Source organism: Heterocephalus glaber, unplaced genomic scaffold, assembly GCF_053883595.1.
Source record: "Heterocephalus glaber isolate CG9 unplaced genomic scaffold, H.glaber_assembly_v1.0 deba00001737, whole genome shotgun sequence".
NCBI classification, from domain to species: domain Eukaryota; kingdom Metazoa; phylum Chordata; class Mammalia; order Rodentia; family Bathyergidae; genus Heterocephalus; species Heterocephalus glaber.
The window spans coordinates 67,155-85,503 of record NW_028258445.1 but is presented as its reverse complement, the minus strand read 5'-3'; the positions used below and the strand labels follow the sequence as shown (position 1 = coordinate 85,503).

Genomic DNA, 18,349 nt, shown 5'->3' with positions numbered 1-18,349 from the left:
CTCTACACTTCTCCATGACAGGTGTAGAATGGAGAACAAAAGAGATAAGATCTCTGATCTTAAAGACTTACATTTTAAAGGAAAACAGATAAGGGATTGTGTAATTAACTTTAGAAGGTGTTATGAGACTGCTTACCAAAAAGGGTGAATGAATAGGTCCTCATCATTAAGTGAGGGTTTGTTTTTTATTGTTCTTTTTGGTTGTAGTTCTGGGAGTTTTTTTGGTGTAGCCCTGAGGAACAATCCCAGGGCCTCATGCATGCTATGCATACTTTCTAGCACTGAGCGACATTACACTGCCAGCCCACTAATCCTTAGAAGAATAAAAATTATTTCCTCCCAAGGTAGAAGAAACTAGGCTATTTTTTCAATATTAAAAATTGTATTGCTGGGCCGGGGATTTAGCTCAGTGGCACCATGCCTGCCTCTTAAGTGCAAGGTCCTGAGTTCAATCTCTGGTACAAAAAAAAAAAATTGCATTGTTTACTGATAATTTCATCATGCCTATTTATTTCTCTAAATCTGTGAAATTTGCTGGCCCCTGTAGGTGCCGATTGCCTCATGGGAGTGTACTTATTTGTCATCGGAGCCTTGGACCTCAAGTTCCGTGGAGAATACCATAAGCATGCACAGCTGTGGACGGACAGTACAAATTGTCAGCTTATGGGCTCTTTGGCCATTCTGTCCACAGAAGTGTCAGTTCTACTTTTGACATTTCTTACTTTGGAGAAATACATCTGCATTGTGTATCCTTTTAGGTGTTTAAGACCTCGAAAATGCAGAACAATTACAATTCTGATTCTCATTTGGATTGTTGGGTTCATAGTGGCTTTCATTCCACTAAGCAATAAGGAATTTTTCAAAAACTACTATGGTACCAATGGAGTATGTTTCCCTCTTCACTCAGAAGATACAGAAAGTACTGGAGCCCAGATTTATTCAGTGGCAATTTTTCTTGGTAAGAAACTTTATATTACAAGCCATTTCATTCAAATGCTGGGGTAATGAAGAATATAAAACTCACTATGTCTTCTAATGTTTACAAATTTTTATTTCAAATCTTTTATCCATTTTGTCTCATTGAGAGTGAGTTGAATTCTATCAGAATTGGGCCGGGGATTTAGCTCACTGGTTTCGCCGCCTGCTGCTCAAGCGCAAGGACCTGAGTTCGATCCCTGGTACCAAAAAAAAAAAGAGAAAGAATTCTATCAGAATCCCCAATGGGCATTTTCCTCCAAATCACTGCTTTATCATATAAATTTCAACCAGATGGACTCAATAAAACACTGATCATTTGTATTTCATGTGTTAACCCTAATAATAATAACAAGCAAAATATACTTTGGCTCCCCAATAAAATATGAGCATAATTCAAAAAACAATATGAGCATATTCATAAAGTATTACCTTTTCAAATCCATGTGTGTAGCTACATATATCTTTCACCCAGGAGTATACATACAACTGTTCTAAGGCAACAATGTAAAAATATTGTCAAAATGCAACACAAAGTAATTAAATTATTTTAAAAATCACTAATGCTAGAAAGTACCAAGGCCAGAGTATTTCATGACTTACTAAAATTTTAATATTCACCTTTAAAATTAAACATCTCGTCATTCTTTATTATTTCAATAATACTTCAACTCAAAAGAATTCATGATGTGCTCGGGGTGTAGCTCAGTGGTAGAGCCCTTGATCTATCCACCCCCAGCATCTCCAAAAACAAATCGTTTTTGTGCAACTTAAGAATTCTTTATGAAACATGAAAAATATGTATTACAGCTTTCGTATCTTTAATAATAACACCCAAGGGTTTGTTCTGTTTATTTGCTTGTTTTGAAAGAACACTCATAGGCAGTATCACCCCTTCTCTTCTAAACAGGTGTTAACTTGGCAGCGTTTGTCATCATTGTGTTTTCCTATGGAAGCATGTTTTACAGTGTTCACAGAAGCACCGGGACAGCAACTGAAATACGGAATCAAGTTAAAAAAGAGATGATCCTCGCCAAGCGGTTTTTCTTTATTGTATTTACCGATGCATTATGCTGGATACCCATTTTTGTACTAAAATTTCTTTCACTGCTTCAGGTAGAAATACCAGGTACAATTTTTCTTTCTTTCTGTAAAGAGTAATCTGCTTGCACAACAGTCTTCTAAGTAACATAATTAAGATTCTTAACACTAACTAGTTTCAAAATGGTTAAGTCCAAGTTACACGGACTTTAGGCTCTGCTCATCAATAAATGTTTACTGACAGGAAGTTGTTTGGTTCTTTAATGCCTAATAATACAATTACTGCTGGAACAAAAGAACAATAACTAAAATAAATGGTATGCAGTGCTGAAATAAACTGTATGCTTAAGATGATCAGAATGGAGACTGAGGCAAAATTATCAAATAAACACTTTTATCAGAAGTAAGAAGTTTTTCTTCATGGAACATATTCAATTTAGAAAACATTACACCAGAGTATGAGAGATAATAGAAGAAAACACTTATTTAAAAATAATTTGTATCACATCCAGTAGGGTGGTTAGTGTCTTACACAGATACCTGTTGTGGTGCCACACACCTGTAATCCCAACACTCAGGAGGCTGAGGCAGGATTGTGACTTGGGAGTCCAGCCTGAGCTACAAACTGACCCTGTCTCAAAACCTACACCACACATCTCCTCACACAGAAAATGAAGTGTCAGCAAGCACACGGAGAAACTGGAACATCATCTGTATACTGCTGGTGTGAATATAAAATGGTATAGCTGCTACAGAAAATAGAGTGATGGTGATTCCACAAAAAATTAAACATAGAGTACAGCCCAGCAATTCTACTTCTGGATAAATAACCAAAGGATTTGAAAGAAACAACCCAAGTATATGTTTTACACCCATGTTTGTAACAGCATTATTCACAATAGCTAAAGATGAAAGCAATACCAGTGTCCATAGTTGGGAGAATGAATAAATAAAATATAGTATATGCACACACAATGGATTGTCATCCAGCCTTATAAAAGCAAAACATTCAGACACATGCTACAATACAGGTGAGTCTTGAGGACATTACGTTAACTGAAATAAGTCAGACACAAAGGGGCAAAGGTTTTAGGATTCCTCCGCTAGGCAGCTCCTAGACTAGTCAACTAACAATACAGAATGATAGTTGTTAGGAGCTGGGGTAGAGGAAAATAGGGAATCACTGTTGAACAGGTATAATTTCACTTTCGGAAGATGAAAAGTTCTGGAGATGGACTGTGATGATGGCTGTACAACACTGTGAATGTACTTAAGACCGCTGAACTGTACACTACAAAACGGTTACAATGGGCATGTAGCTATGTGGTAGAGTGCTTGCCTAGCACGTGCAAAACCTCAAGTTCAACTTCCTACACCAAAAACAAGGAAGCTAAAATGGTAAATGTTATGTTATGTTTTAGTACAATTAAAAATCTGCAAATGTCCTGTTACTATGTATACTATATATTCACATTTTAAAAATACATTTGTAAAATTAAGATCATATATATATATATATATGTTATTATTACCATTATTTTGTGATGCTGGGAATGGAACATGCATGCTAAGCAAGGGTTCTATCTCTGAGCTATATTCCCAACCCCTAAGATGATTTTTAATTGAGTTTAGCCAAAGAAGTTTTCAGTGAAATAAATACTGGCCCAAAGTCTAAAAGTGCATACCTATTTTTAGAATTAAATAAATAGCAAGAGAAAAATCCACTAAAGATAAGCCTGCATATTCTAAGAAAACTGTATGTACCATCTACTGGTTAACACATTTGAAAAAGTCATGATTTAAACACTAAGCAATGTGCTTCTCCTAAGCTGGAATCATAATACTATGTCATTACTTTGTGGGAACCATTTCTACCTAATGGAATACTTCTGTGGATGCAGTTAGGAGACGCTACTTTAGCCAAGAACCTTCTTTTACAGCACCGCACTCCCCTCAAACACTGGCTCTCTGAAAAGACATCCTGGAAAAATGTGGAGTTGGTATTAATTACATGACATCAAAGGAAAAAATTAAGAGTCAATACTGGGTCCGGGGTGGAAGACACAGGAAAGGGGTTTCTATCCTTGTAAACATCTATATGCACAAATTATTTCATTTTTCTCTTCCAGGTACAATAACTTCTTGGGTAGTGATTTTTATTCTGCCTATCAACAGTGCTTTGAACCCAATTCTTTATACTCTGACCACAAGACCATTCAAAGAAACCATCCACCAGTTTTGGTACAACTACAGACAAAGAAGGTCTATTGACAGCAAACGAAGTCAGAAAACATACCCTCCATCCCTCATCTGGGTGGAGATGTGGCCTCTCCAGGAGATGCTGCCTGAGGCCAGGAGGCCAGCTGCTTTCACAGACCCCTGTGAAATGTCACAGATTTCTCAATCAACTCGACTCAATTCCTATTCATAGCTGACTCAGAGGCCCACTTCTTCACAGAGAATACTGTGGGGAGCTCCAGGAGGGACTTCTGAGCAAGAAATAAATACCATAAAATTATTAAATTAATATAGACATTAATAATGGCTAAGACAAATTAGCTTACAAGGAGATAAAGAAAAAAGTGGTTAAAGCTTATATAAAAGAAATTATAATCATAATGTGTATATAAAATATATATTTTGTATAAGAAATTAAGAGAAATCTACTACAGAGAGATTAATTCATTGTTCTATCATACATTTATGGAGCACCCACTATGCAAATCACATTACAGTAGACTGCTGGAAGTAAGCAGTAAGAACCTTTTCCATCTGTAAGTTGTTAACTACAAAAGACTGCACAAAGTTCATGTACTGCTCCTAAGTTTCATATGGCATGCATATCAAAGAAAATATGTTTGCAAAATACAAATATTCTGTTTTAAGAATTCTCATCTCTAAATTAACTTCTGTGTATCAAAGGAGCTTACCAAGAAAGTAAAAAGATAACCTACCAGGATATAAGAAATAATGCAAACCATATCTCTGAAAAGGGCTTAACATCCAGGATATACAAAGCACTCTTAAAACTCAATGACAAAATTTTAAGCAAAAGACTTGAATGAATATTTCTTCAAAGAACTTATACAAATGACCAATAAGCACATAAAGATGTGCCCCACATAACCAGTCATTACTGAAATCTAAATTAAAACGACAATGTGAAAAACTTCTCATTTGGTAAGAGGGGTTATTATCAATAAATAAATGTTGGAGAAGATGTGTAGAATTTAAAATCCTTTATACAGTGCTAATGGAGATGAAAAATGGTGTAGCCACATAAAAGTGTAACAGTCCTTCAAAAAAATTAAAAAATATAATTACCATATGACCCAGTGTATTAGTCACTTTCCTGTCATGAGACAAAATATCTCACACCCAAAACTTAAAGGAGAGGGGTTTTTGGCTCATGGTTTCAGAGGGTTTAGTCCACAGTCACCTAGCTCCAGGGCAGAATCAGCATGGTGGAAGGACTGGTGGAAGAAAGCTACTCAATCCATGGCAGCCAAGAAGCAGAGAGAACTGGGACAAGAACACACCCTTCTAGGTCAGGACTCCACTGACCTGGCCCCACTGCCTACTAACATATTAAGCTCTGAACTCATCAATGGATTCATCCACTAATTAGTACAGCGCCCCCCTGATCCAATCACCATCCAAAGGCTTCACCTCTAGCACATGAGACTTCTGGGAGATATTCTGGATCTAAATCATAACACCCAGCAATTTCACTCCTAGATATAAACCCAAGAGAACTGAAAATAGGACTTAAACATACTTTTATGCAAATGTTTATTGCAGCATTATTCATAATCGCCAAAAGAAGAAAAAAACCCAAGTGCCTTGATGAATGAACAAATATATACACACACAAGGGAATAGTAAAAGAAATTCAATTCTGAAACATGCTACAAGAAAATGTAATAAAAGGAAAAATGCTATATAATTCCACATACACACCAGATCTAAAATAAACAGATTCATAAAGCTAGAAAGATCAGAGATTATTAGGGGAAGGGGTAGCAGCTAAGAAAGTGATGACTGATTCAATCAGGTGATCATTATAGGGTTTTAGAGTTGTTTAAAAAAGTAACCTCAATGTTACATAGATACTAGTGTATTATTTGTAAATACCATATTACTATTCTTCATAGAAACACAGATCCATAGATAGATAAATAGACAGACAGACAGACAGATAGATAGATAGATATTGGGGAAGACAGAATACAAGGAATTAGCTTATTCGTGATTATGGTAGCTGGCAAGTCTAAAAACTCTGCCAGTTCAAGTCCAAAGTCTGTCTGGTTGCTGTAAAACCAGGAAGAGCTATTTTCAGTTCAAAGACTATCAGGCAGAATTCTTTCTTGCCAAGGGGACGGACAGCCTGTAAGGAAAATTTAAGGGGGCCTTAGCATGGAGTTAAGCCAATATATCAAAAGAATACAGAGAGCTCAGAACTTGGCACTTAAAAAGTAAGTGAATGACAGACACTGCATTAGAAACAATGGTACTTGGAAGAAGAGATATACAATTGCAAAAAAAAAAAAAAAAAAAAGCAAGATCCTAAAATAATACAGAAAGAAAAAACAAATTTCAGTTGGATTAAACACCTAGATGTTAAAAAAAAAATTTTAAACTTTTGGAAGGACAAATAGGATGTATCTTTATGACATTTCCTATACAAAACACAGAATGAACAAATCATTGTGAGCTTGGTAAGAGTACATTAAAAATTTGCAGCTAGGGATTTAGCTCAGTGGTGCCGTCACCTGCCTTGCAAGCACAAGGTCCTGAGTTGGATCCCCAGAACCAAAAAATTAAAAAAAAATAAAAACCTTTATTCAAAGAGATTCCATAATCAAAATACAAAGATAAACCACATTATAAGAGACAGTTGAAATATATGTAACAGATCATTAATATTCAAACTATATTGTGGGAAATTGTAGAATTTAGTTATCTAGTTATAAGAATTGATCACAAGAAGTTATCTGAGAAAATTAAGTTGTTTCTGGGAATTTCCACAAGTCTGTTTGTTAAAAGAATTCCGGGAAACTTTAAGAGACATTGTAAAAGTTTCACAGGAGAAAAACATGTTTTCCTAGTTTTCTCAGTAACCATTGTCCGGGATCAGAGGACAGCGACCCAATGACTCTATGGGTGGTAAGAGGGATACGACTCACTATGCACATCTGTGACGTTTGTGGTGGGCCAGTGGGCTTGATTTTGGCTGAAGTCGCCCTGCTCTCTTGCTACCATCTGATAAGAAGAGGGCTGCGGTGTGCTCTTTGATGTACAGGATTGGTGAACGGAAACCGGGGACTTGTGAATTGGCCTTTAGCTTTTATGAGTCACTTAAAGTCATTTCTCACCAGAGATTAAAATCAGAAAGAGGATAGCCAGAATAACTAAACTGCTTTCCTACATGCGTAAAAGCCTTACTTCTTTCCTTTGTGATTGTCGAACAGTGTCAGAGGAAATAAACTGCTGCTTGTCCCCCAGCCTGTCTCCTGTTTTTTCTTTAAAGGTCGGTGCTCCCCGGGGTCTCAGGTCTCCCTTTAGAGAGACCACCAACAAGCGGGGAGCCTCCTCAGCGTTCCTGTATCCTCAGAGCATGGTTTTCAGAGTCCCCACCTGTCCCACCCTCTGGCCGTGCCACTCAGAGGCAGCTCACTTTTTAGTACTCGAGACAGCTCGTCCGCCTAGAACTTCACCAGCTTGGTGGCTGCAGCCTCTGGGAAGCTCTTGTGACTCCCTCGTGTCCGTGGCACCTGCACTCGGCTCACCACAGGTTTTAACTCTGAAAATCGCCTGCTAGTCCTTTCCCAGTGCACTCTGAAACCACCAACTCTGTCCTGTTTGACTTTGAGGGTGAATGCATGAATGAATGAGCCATAAACCCAGATACCAGCTCTCTACAGTGTCACACGTAGGTGCTAGACAGTCTTCAAATGTCTATTTTGTGTCAGATCATAGAGAATATAATATTTAAAAATTTAACAATGGGAGAAAATGGAAGCTTCTCATCTTTTGGATTGGGTCCCTCTAGTGCATTGTAATTCAATGGAATCTCAATGGAATTTTTATATCTATTACTATTTTTAAATAGTTCTCACATTTTTCTTTTTTTTCTTTTTTGTTTTTTTAGTTCTCACATTTTTGATAGCTTACTTCACTTCTATTTCTGTGTAGGTTTCTCTGACCTCTCTCTTGTCTAATAAAATGACATTTTGTTGTTGTTTATGCTGGTGTTAGCCGTAATGGTTTGCTCAAATTTCTCACATTCTGACCGATGACATTAAGAATCTAATGTCCACTGGTGAAAATTCAGCTAAGGGAAAACATCATTTTAGCTGTGGGAAAAAATTAAGAAGATAAATTTAAGCACCATTTCCATTGGTAATTGCCTAGGATTTCCTGCGGAGGGTTTCATTGTAAGGAAACTTTTGCAAATGTTTCTCATTTTAAATAAAAATATAAAATAATAATAGGAGTTATGAATTAGATCAAAGGAAATGTACTTGATGACATTCTCAGATGGTTTGCTCTAAATATTAGTAGAAAAGTTGCATTGCTGTTTCTGCTCTGGGAGCCTCAGAGTGTTTCTAAATTTCTCATGATATTTTATGTAAATGGAATAAACTATCAGAACCAGTATTTAAATCATTATTATCTTAATATCACAGTATGTAAGTGAATGACACTAATAGTTTTGGAAGTTCATTCAGAAATAATTTTAGCAAATATATTGCTTTTTTCATGAGAAGAAAATTCACAATGCTACTGTTCACCTATTACAAGCCATTTCAGCTTCATGCTGTGTGTTTTAATCTGTAATTTAAAGTTTTAAATGTAAATCATTTTGGCTTCTGCATAAAAAGCAACCCCCAAAATTCCCATTTCATTCTTGGGCAGTATTCCAACTTATAAAATTATTGAACTGCTACAGAATGCAAATTCATTTAGTTGGACTAACAAGTTCATAAAATTTTCCCATACTTCATTATAATCTCTTTCCTAAAGTAGAAAATCCTCTGGTTTATAAATTCCAGCTGTTTGTAATATTTTAGTTTGATTTAGTTTTTAATGTTTAGGGACATAAATGCTGCTGAGAATTTTAATTGTGACATTTTTAGTGTCAGAGTGAAGTTCTTTAGTGAAGAGACCTTAAAAGAAATTGAAATATTGTTTTAAGTTCTAACAATATAAATAGTTGTGGGGAGTATCTACAAATTCATTTTTTCCTTTTTAAAAGTATATTCACCAAGTTTCAACCTTATTGGTGATATTTTATATTGACAATGGTTTTTGCAATGTTTCTTAAATTATCCAGTAATAAATGTGTGTCACCCCTAGGACTGGATTTTTTTCACCAAAATTTGGGTTTGGTCATGGCCATAATTCACACTTGGTATATTCCAGCCTATTTTACTATATTCAGTATTGTTCATTGAAGTTCATAATTGAGTGATACTCATTATAAATGTGAAGGTAAGGATGTTAATGGTACAAAAGGAAAATTATCACAGCCCAAAGGATGGGATTAAAAAGGAAATTCCTTCTAGCTTCTTTACTGGTAGCTAAAGCTTTCCAAAAGTAGGAGCTTGAGAATAACTGTGGAGGAATTAATTTTAGTCCCTGAACAATTGGAAACCATAACTAACTCTTGTTACACATAAAAGTGTCAACGTTTCTGCATTGACCTGTGGATAACTGGAGTGACTTTATCTCCCAATTTGCCTGGGATAGTTTTAGTTCACACCTGTTGTCCTAGTTTTTGTTTTTCCTTGAGGGTGGATCAAACACAGGGCCTCACTCACATGGGGCAGGCACTCTACCCTTTGGTCTGTATCCCTAGCCCTATGGTGCAATTTTTTTTTTCACTACTGGGGATTGAACCCAGGGCCTTAACACTGAGCTACACCTCCAGCTCTCTTTAATTTTTTTTTTTAATTTTCAAACAGTCTCACTAATTTGCTAAATTGCCCTGGCTGGACTTAAACTTGTGATCCTTTAGGCTCAGCCTCTCGGAGTATGAGGATTATAGGCATGAGCCATCATACCATCCCTGTGGTACAGTTTTTAATAGTGCTTCCTTTGACACTCAATCAAGTATATGGACAATAGATTCTGTGATTACTCTGTGTGACAAATTATTCATCATGACCAAGAGTGTCTGGCTGTATACACTTTCCTAAAAGGATTTAATTTTTAAATGCTTAAAACAGTAAAATATGAGCATTGTGACTGATTGTAAATTCATATATATTTTATTTATGCAAAACCTAAATCTTCAAAGTTGCCTGAGAATGTTAGCTGCTAGTTACACATCAATGATATTCATCCACTTTGAATTGTTGTCTTTTCCTCATATGGAAAGCCTATGGGATTTCATTAGAAAAATCAACTCTTACACAAATTTTAAATGAAAGTACAAATGCTAATTCCTGGAGCAGACCCTGAAGTAACCCAGACCAATTTCTGTAGAAACAAGTGTCAGAAGCCACTGTCAGATGGGTGCTCCCCACCCCAACTCTCCAGAGCCTGGGCGGAAGTGACAGTGGATCTGTGACAGAATCAGCTGGCCTGAGAGTACAGAAATTCAGGCCTTCTTTTGTGGATCCAGTTTTTTTCCTTCTCCCAGAAAGAGAAAGATAAGTTCCAATTTTGCTATCCCTCAGGGAGCCCCGGGCTCAGAGCCTCCCTGGGGCTGCCCTAGTCTAGGATGAGAAACAGAAAGGCATCAATTCAGATCTCTGCCTCCCTCTGCTGCCAGGGGCCGTCTGCCAAGGAGCAAGTTACATGGAAAGGGGAAAATGGTCTTTCTTCCTCATAGCTGGGCAAGAAGGAACTATGTCAATGTAGATGGAAGGAGGGGAGGACAGCTTTAGACACAGTATCTAGTTGCCGACTGGGTTTTAGGATTACTGATGTTCCAAAGAGAAGAAAACAGGCATGACTTTAACCACTTGGTTACACCTAGCGTCAGCCAGACAGCACATTTGTTTACACACTGACTATTCCAGGCATCACTCAGGCAGGTGTCATTCGACCAGCCGATTCCTGTGGAGAATAAAGTTGATTAAATTGTCATTTTCATATTTCTTGTTATATTGTCTTATAAAAACTAATGAACAAGTACATGATTTTTGGTTATCATGTATTTAAATAATTAGACCATCAGTGCAGCTAAGCTATTATGCTAACCATTATTTAAACATGACCTTATTTCTATGACCAAAACTATAAAATACGCCCTTACTACCAATAACAATAAAAACTTCTCCCAGTTTAAAATTAAATCATTGTTCTAATGGTTATATAACTGTATAAGCTAACTCAAAGAATCAGTAAATTGTGGTATATTGGATGGATGCAAATTATACTTTAATAAAGCAGTATGGAATGAGAATATAAAATCAAATTTCAGAGGGATTGTGTTATAGTGTTGAGACTTTTAAAAAATAAATCCACCAGACCATTCTGCTCTTAATTATTGTATTTTTTATAATTGGCATTTAACTTTATCATGGAGATTTTTTAAACACAAAAAAGTGCATAAAATTATATGATGAATGCATATGTAACCAACACCCAGCTTCTTTGCTTACCGGCATATTTTTTTTTCATCTTCAGTGATTATTTGAAAACATGTCCCAGGTGTCCATACAGTTCTTTAAGGGAGAGGACTCTTTTATAATTGTCACTTAAAATTTTAGAAACACTATCATAACTGAAAGAATCATTGAAAACTTCCTTAGTGTCATTTTATAAATATCTTTTTGTAATTGTTCAAATCAGGAACCAGCCTTGCTCCACCAATCTTAGTATCCTAAATAGCTTATAATTAGGATCTTAGTGACCAGTTTTTCTAATTTAAATGTGATTTATTGACCAGACCAACCTCATGTACATGTATTTTTGATACAGTATCATAAAACAACAGACATAGTTTAGTACACATACCCTGAGAAAATATTCACGTTTAGCAGATCTTTCTCAGTTAAAGTTTAATAACCATTGCTTATTTGTCACCTTCCTTAAGTCTAGCATGGAGAAATGGATGATATTGCTGCAGTGTATTCAGTAGGCAGGAAGCTTCATGCAGGGATTTCCCACTGTAAGTGACAGAAACCAAACTTGCACATGGAAATTATTTTGGGGGCTTACTTGAGAGTGATAGTCAACTCCTTCACTCTCCAGTAATAAAGACCCTTTATTTCAAATTATTTGTAGAAATGTTATTTTATCCTCACAGTGAATACAGCAGAATTTGTCAGTAGCTGTGGCAAGTTTTTTTTTTTAGGAAAAAAGTTAAATTTTAAATTTTTTAATTATTTGTGCAAAATCAATTTGCCTGTTTTTTTTTTTCTTCTTCTTCTTTTTAAATCTGGACCTAGAATGTAGGTTCTTATTAGCAGTGGATACTTTTGTCTCTTCTAGAACATGGTGCTTTCGATCTGCTTCTAACAGAACCCTGTTTGAGATGATTGTCCTAGAATTGGAATGCTCACCATGGGGTGAAAATTACCATGACAAAAAGGATATTAATATACCTTTTATTTGGTACTAAAAATAAAAAGCTTTCCTTACCTATTGGGCTGTTAAGACCACCATCCACATCTTAGACTTCATTTTGAGTTAATATCATAAGAGCTTATTTTCAATAATCAGTATTTAAATTTTGAAAAATTAATGAACATTTCTTTTTCATTCTTTAACTGTTGTTAAACTGTAGGGTGATACTAAGAAACCATAGAGTCTGTTGGATCAGAAATAAGACTTAAAGCATAATTACATTCTCCCATTTTTCACATGAAACTTGAAGTTGTGCTTATGATTACTTATGGTTATAACTGAACATGCAGCCTTAAATGAAACACAGGAAGCATTTAGTTAGAGGCAATGTAAGGGGATTGGATTAAGTAGGATATTCTATCACTGAGAATGCTTTGGCTGCACAGTTAGTTTTTTAAAAAAATTCACCACAAACTGACATCAGTAATACCAAATATTACTGACTCACATCATTGTAAATCCAGAGGGAAGGCAGGTATCAAGATAGGAGAAGAGAAGAGCAGTGTCAAGATCCCGGTTCTTCCCGTCTCTCTTCTCTCCAAAGGCCTGTTTTACCCACAATGTTGCTTCCAGGACTGAAGCCCTATGCATTCTCTTTGATGCAGAGAAGGAAAGAGACATTTCTCTCATGTAAAATAATAAATAAATAAGCTTTGTTTCCCAGAAACTTCCTGGAAGTTAAGTTAGGTAGAATTCTTAAAGACATTGGCATAGGAAAAGACTATGAACAAAACCTCAGTAGCATGGGAACTAGCACAAAGAATCAACCACTGGGATCACTTCTTATTAAAAAGCTTCTGCACTAAACTAAAAATAGAAATGCCATTTGGCCCAGCTATTCCCCTTCTAGGTATCTTTCCAAGAGTTAAATATATCATACCACAGTGATGTATACATACCCCTGTTTATATGAGCATAATTAATAATATCTAAATCTTCGAGGCAGCCTATGTGTCAACAAACAGAAGGATAAAGAAAATGTGGTATTTTCAGACAGTGAAGTGCTACCCTGCCATAAACTTGAGTCATTTGTAGGAAAATGAATGCAACCTGAGACGATAATGTTAAGTTAAATAAAACAGACACATGAGCTTAAATATCACATGGTTTCGCTTATATGAGAAAGCCAAAATATGAATAAAGTGCAAAATAAATATGCTTTTTGGCCTATTAGTTTTGGCTGTTAGTCTGGCTGTATCATAATTAACTTTATAAGGACTTCATAAGGAACCTGATGCTGGCAAAAAAACAAATTTTTTAAAGAAAGGGGGAAGAGGGCCAGGGATTTAGCTCAGTGGTTCTGCTGCCTGCCTCGCAAGCGCAAGGTCCCGAGTTCGATCCCCAGTACCAAAAAGAACAACAACAAAGAAACGGGGAAGACCCCCCCCGGGCATGCCCACCACCCCCCAGCTTAGCCACGTGGGCAGAGTGCTCCTGGGCTGAGTGAGCCCCGCTCAGTCTGGCTCGTTATGACCACGTGTGACCAGGAGACTGTAAGGACCTCTCAGGCACGCCCACCGGCCACCAGCTTAGCCCCCACTGGGAAGAGCAGTCCCAAAACTAATTAAGAGAGACAAAGATGCTCACTACATCCTTGTGAAGGGAACAGTCCAAGCAGAAGAGATGATAATCATAAATATATATGCACCAAATACAAATGCCCCCAACTATACAAAACAAATATTGATGGGCATGAAAAATCAAATAAACATTAATGCAATGTAGTGGAGGACCTCAATACCCCACTATCACAAATAGACAGATCATCTAGACATAAAATTAACGAAATTCTAAAACTGAACCAAGCTTTTGAACAAATGGACTTAATAAATGTCTACAGAGTGTTCCACCCCACAAAATCAGAATATGCAATCTTTTAGGCTGCACCCAGGTCATTCCCCCAAATAGACCACATGCTAGCCCATAGAACATGTTTAAGAAAATGCAAAGGAACTGAAGTTATTCCCTATATATTATCAGACCATAGTGCAATAAAATTGGAGGTCAATAACATAAGAAACCACAAAACTCCCACAAACACATGGAAATTAAATAACACCTCCTGAACAACCAATGGGTCACAGAGGAAATTAAAGAAGAAATTAGAGAGTTTCTACAGGTACATGATAATGCCAGTACAAAAAAACTAGGAATCTATGGGACACAATGAAAGCAGTTCAATGCCAGAAATTTATAGCAGTGAATGCCCATATTAGGAAAAGAGAGAAAATCCAAATAAATAACCTAATGCAGAACCTGAAGCTCCTAAAAAAAAAAAAGAGCATAACAAACCCAAACTTTGTACAAGAGAGGAAATTATAAAGATCAGAGGAGAAATCAATGCAATGGAGACTAAGAATGGTACAAAAATTCAATGAATCAAAGAGTTGGTTTTTCAAAAAGAATACATAAAATCAATAAACCTTTAGCCAATCTTATCAAAGAAAGGAAAGAAAAGGCTCAAATCCATGCAATTAAGAATGAAAAAGGTGAAGTCACAACAGACCCAGCAGAAATCCAGAGGATCATCAATACCTACTTTGAGAACCTGTACTCTAATAAGATGAAAAACACAGAAGAAATGGACAGATTCCTAGGTACATACAAATTGCCAAAGATAAATGAAGAAGATATAGAAATTCTAAGCATCCCAATTACAATGAGTGAAACTGAAAATGTAATAAAAAAATTTACCAACAAAGAAAAGCCCAGGTCCTGATGGCTTCACTGCTGAATTCTACAGGACATTTAAAGAAGAACTAATGCCATTACTCTTTAAACTCATCAAGGAAACTGAAGGGAAGCAAGACTTCCAAATTCATTCCTGGAAGCAAGTATTACTTTGATTCCAAAATCAGGGAAAGACTCAACCAAAAAAGAGAACTATAGGCCAATCTCCCCAATGAACATAGATACAAAAATCTTCAACAAAATACTGGCAAACAGAATACAGAGGGTCATCAAGAAGATCATACACCCTGACCAAGTCTGATTTATCCCAGGGATGCAAGGATGGTACAACATCCATAAATCAATAAATGTAATACACTATATTAACAGAGTCAAGGACAAAAACCATATGATCATCACAATAGATGCAGAAAAGGCATTAGACAAAATCTAGCTCCCATTCATGATAAAAATGCTATAGAAAATTGGAATAGAAAGTTTTTATCTTAACCTGATTAAGGCTATCTATGAAAAACCAACAGCCAACATCACACTAAATGGTCAAAAACTGAAAACTTTCACACTAAAATCAGGAACAAGACAAGGATGCCCACTATCACCACTCTTGTTCAATATTGTTCTGGAAACATTAGCCACAGCAATTAAAAAAGTGAAAGAAATAAAAGGAATAAAGATAGGAAAGGAAGGAGTTAAACTGTCATTATTTGCTGACAATATGAGAGTTTACATACAAGACCCAAAAAACTCTGCCAAAAGACTTCTAGACTTAATTGACAGATTCAGTAGAGTAGCTGGATACAAGGTCAACACTCAAAAAACAATAGCTTTCTTATACACAAATAACAGACTCACTGAGAGAGAAATTAGGGAAACAATTCCTTTTACAATAGCATCCAAAACAATGAAATATCTAGAAGTCAGTCTAACAAAGGAAGCAAAAGACCTCTACATTGAAAACGACAGCACTTTAAAAAAGGAGATCAAGGAAGATATAAGAAAATGGAAAGACATCTCTTGCTCCTGGGTAGGAAGAACTAATATAGTGAAAATGGCTATACTTGCAAAACTACTATATAGATTGAATGCAATGCCGATTGAAATTCCAACAATGTATTTCACAGAACTAGAAAAAAAAAATCCAAAAATTCATTTGGAACCAGAAGAGATCTAGAATAGCAAAAGCAATTCTAGGCAACAGAGATGTGTCTGGGGGTTTCACAATCCCCAACTTGAAACTATACTACAAAGCTACTGTGATAAAAACAGCATGGTACTGGCAAAAGAACAGACCTGAGGATCAGTGGAATAGATTAGAAGATGCAGAAACAACTCAAACATACTGAGCCTCCTCAACTCTGACAAAGGAGCCAACCACCCTCATTGGAGGAAAGATAGCCTCTTTAATAAATGGTGTTGGAAAAACTGGATTTCAACCTGCCAAAGATTAAAACTAGACCCATACCTATCACTGTGCACTAAACTAAGATCAAAGTGGATTAAAGATCTAAATATTAAGACAGAAACACTAAACTTGCTGGAAGGTAAGTTAGGTAGAACTCTTGAAGACACTGGCATAGGAAAAGACTTTATGAACAAAACCTCAGTAGCACAGGAACTAGCAGAAAGACTCAACAACTGGGATCTCATCTAATTAAAAAGCTTCTGCACTGCAAGAGAAACCACCAACAGAGCTAACAGAAACCTACAATGTGGGAAAAGATTTTTACTTGCTATTCCTCAGACAAGACTACTATCTAGAATATATAAAGAACTGAAAATAATCAGACCCCCCAAATTCAAAGACCCAATTCAAAAATGGTCATCTGAAATGAACAGACATTTCTCAGACAAAGAAGTAAATGCAGCAAATAAATATCTGAAAAAATGTTCAACATCACTGGCCATTCAAGAAATGCAGATGAAAACAACACTGAGAGTCCACCTCACCCCAGAAAGAATGGCTGCTGTCAAGAAATCAACCAATAACAAATGCTGGAGGGGCTGTGGGGAAAGAGGAACCCTGCTTCATTGTTGGTGGGAGTGCAGACTGGTGCAACCACTGTGGAAATCAGTGTGGAGATAGCTCAAAGAACTAGGACTACAGATCCCATTTGACCCAGCTATTCTGCTGGGTATCTTCCCCAAAGAATTAAAAGACTCATACCACAGTGATTTATGTGCACCCATGTTTATAGCAGCACAGTTTGTAATAGCTAAAGCTTAGAAACGGCCCAAGTGCCCATTAACTGGAAACTGGATAAAGAAGATGTGGGTTTTTTTTTTTTTAATAAAATGGAGTACTACTCAGCCATAAAGAACAAGAAACTAGAGACATTCATAGCTAAATAGATGCATATTGAGGCCATACTCTTAAGTGAAATAAATAGGACACACAAGTAAATACCAAATAGTTTCTCTGGTGTGAGAAACTGAAAGTGTAAATAAGGGTTAAAATGATTAAAAGGAATAATTGATAATTTGAAATAGGAAAAAAAGGTCCAAAGGGGTGGGGGTGATTGGAAGAGAAGGGGAAAGGAAAGAAGGGAAAGGAAAAATTATGAGAAAAGAAAAAAATGGAAATGAAATCTATGTAAATAGGGAAGGATGGAGGGGGTGAAGGGCGCACAGGAAATAGGGAAAAAATAAGAACCAAGATACATCATGTACAGGTACAAGCACCCAATGATAAATGTATCCGTATTGCATACCTAAAATGTACTCATGAAAGAATTTAAGGGCGGGGGATTTATCTCACTGGTCTCGCCGCCTGCTGTGCAGGCAGCAAGGACTGGAGTTCGATCCCCGGTACCAAAAAAAAAAAGAATTTAAGAAAAAATAGTAATAAAGGGGATGGTGGGGAAATGGAAAAAAAGAATTGAGATGTGTTAATGCACATGTACCAATTCCCCACAATGAATGTAATCTTGTACTGATAACATATTAATAAAAATAATTTTTAAAAATTTAAAAAGTAGTGGCTAGCTGTCCCTAATTCTGTCAAGATAGCAAGAGGAGGGAAGTGAGTTCCCTGCCTCAGTCAGCTTCCCTTTCTCCTTCCAGC

General features: G+C 36.4%; 1 protein-coding gene and 1 long non-coding RNA gene across 2 annotated transcripts in view; one reads left to right on the top strand and one right to left on the bottom strand.

Moving 5' to 3' along the window:
- Rxfp1 (relaxin family peptide receptor 1) overlaps window positions 1–6,581 on the top strand; it is a 106,831-nt gene extending 100,250 nt beyond the window's left edge. Inside the window, exons 16-18 of the mRNA XM_087200313.1 lie at window positions 548–958; window positions 1,886–2,104; window positions 4,146–6,581. Coding sequence (XP_087056439.1) covers window positions 548–958; window positions 1,886–2,104; window positions 4,146–4,447 — 932 coding nt within the window. The 3' untranslated portion in view covers window positions 4,448–6,581. The remainder of the gene's footprint in view (window positions 1–547; window positions 959–1,885; window positions 2,105–4,145) is intronic.
- Window positions 925–18,074, bottom strand: LOC147821418 (uncharacterized). Its single transcript, XR_015447022.1, has 3 exons — window positions 13,046–18,074; window positions 4,313–4,505; window positions 925–1,175 (listed from the first exon to the last, which is right to left on the bottom strand). It is a non-coding gene; the product is annotated as an uncharacterized LOC147821418 (long non-coding RNA).
- Window positions 18,075–18,349: the final 275 nt, after the last annotated feature.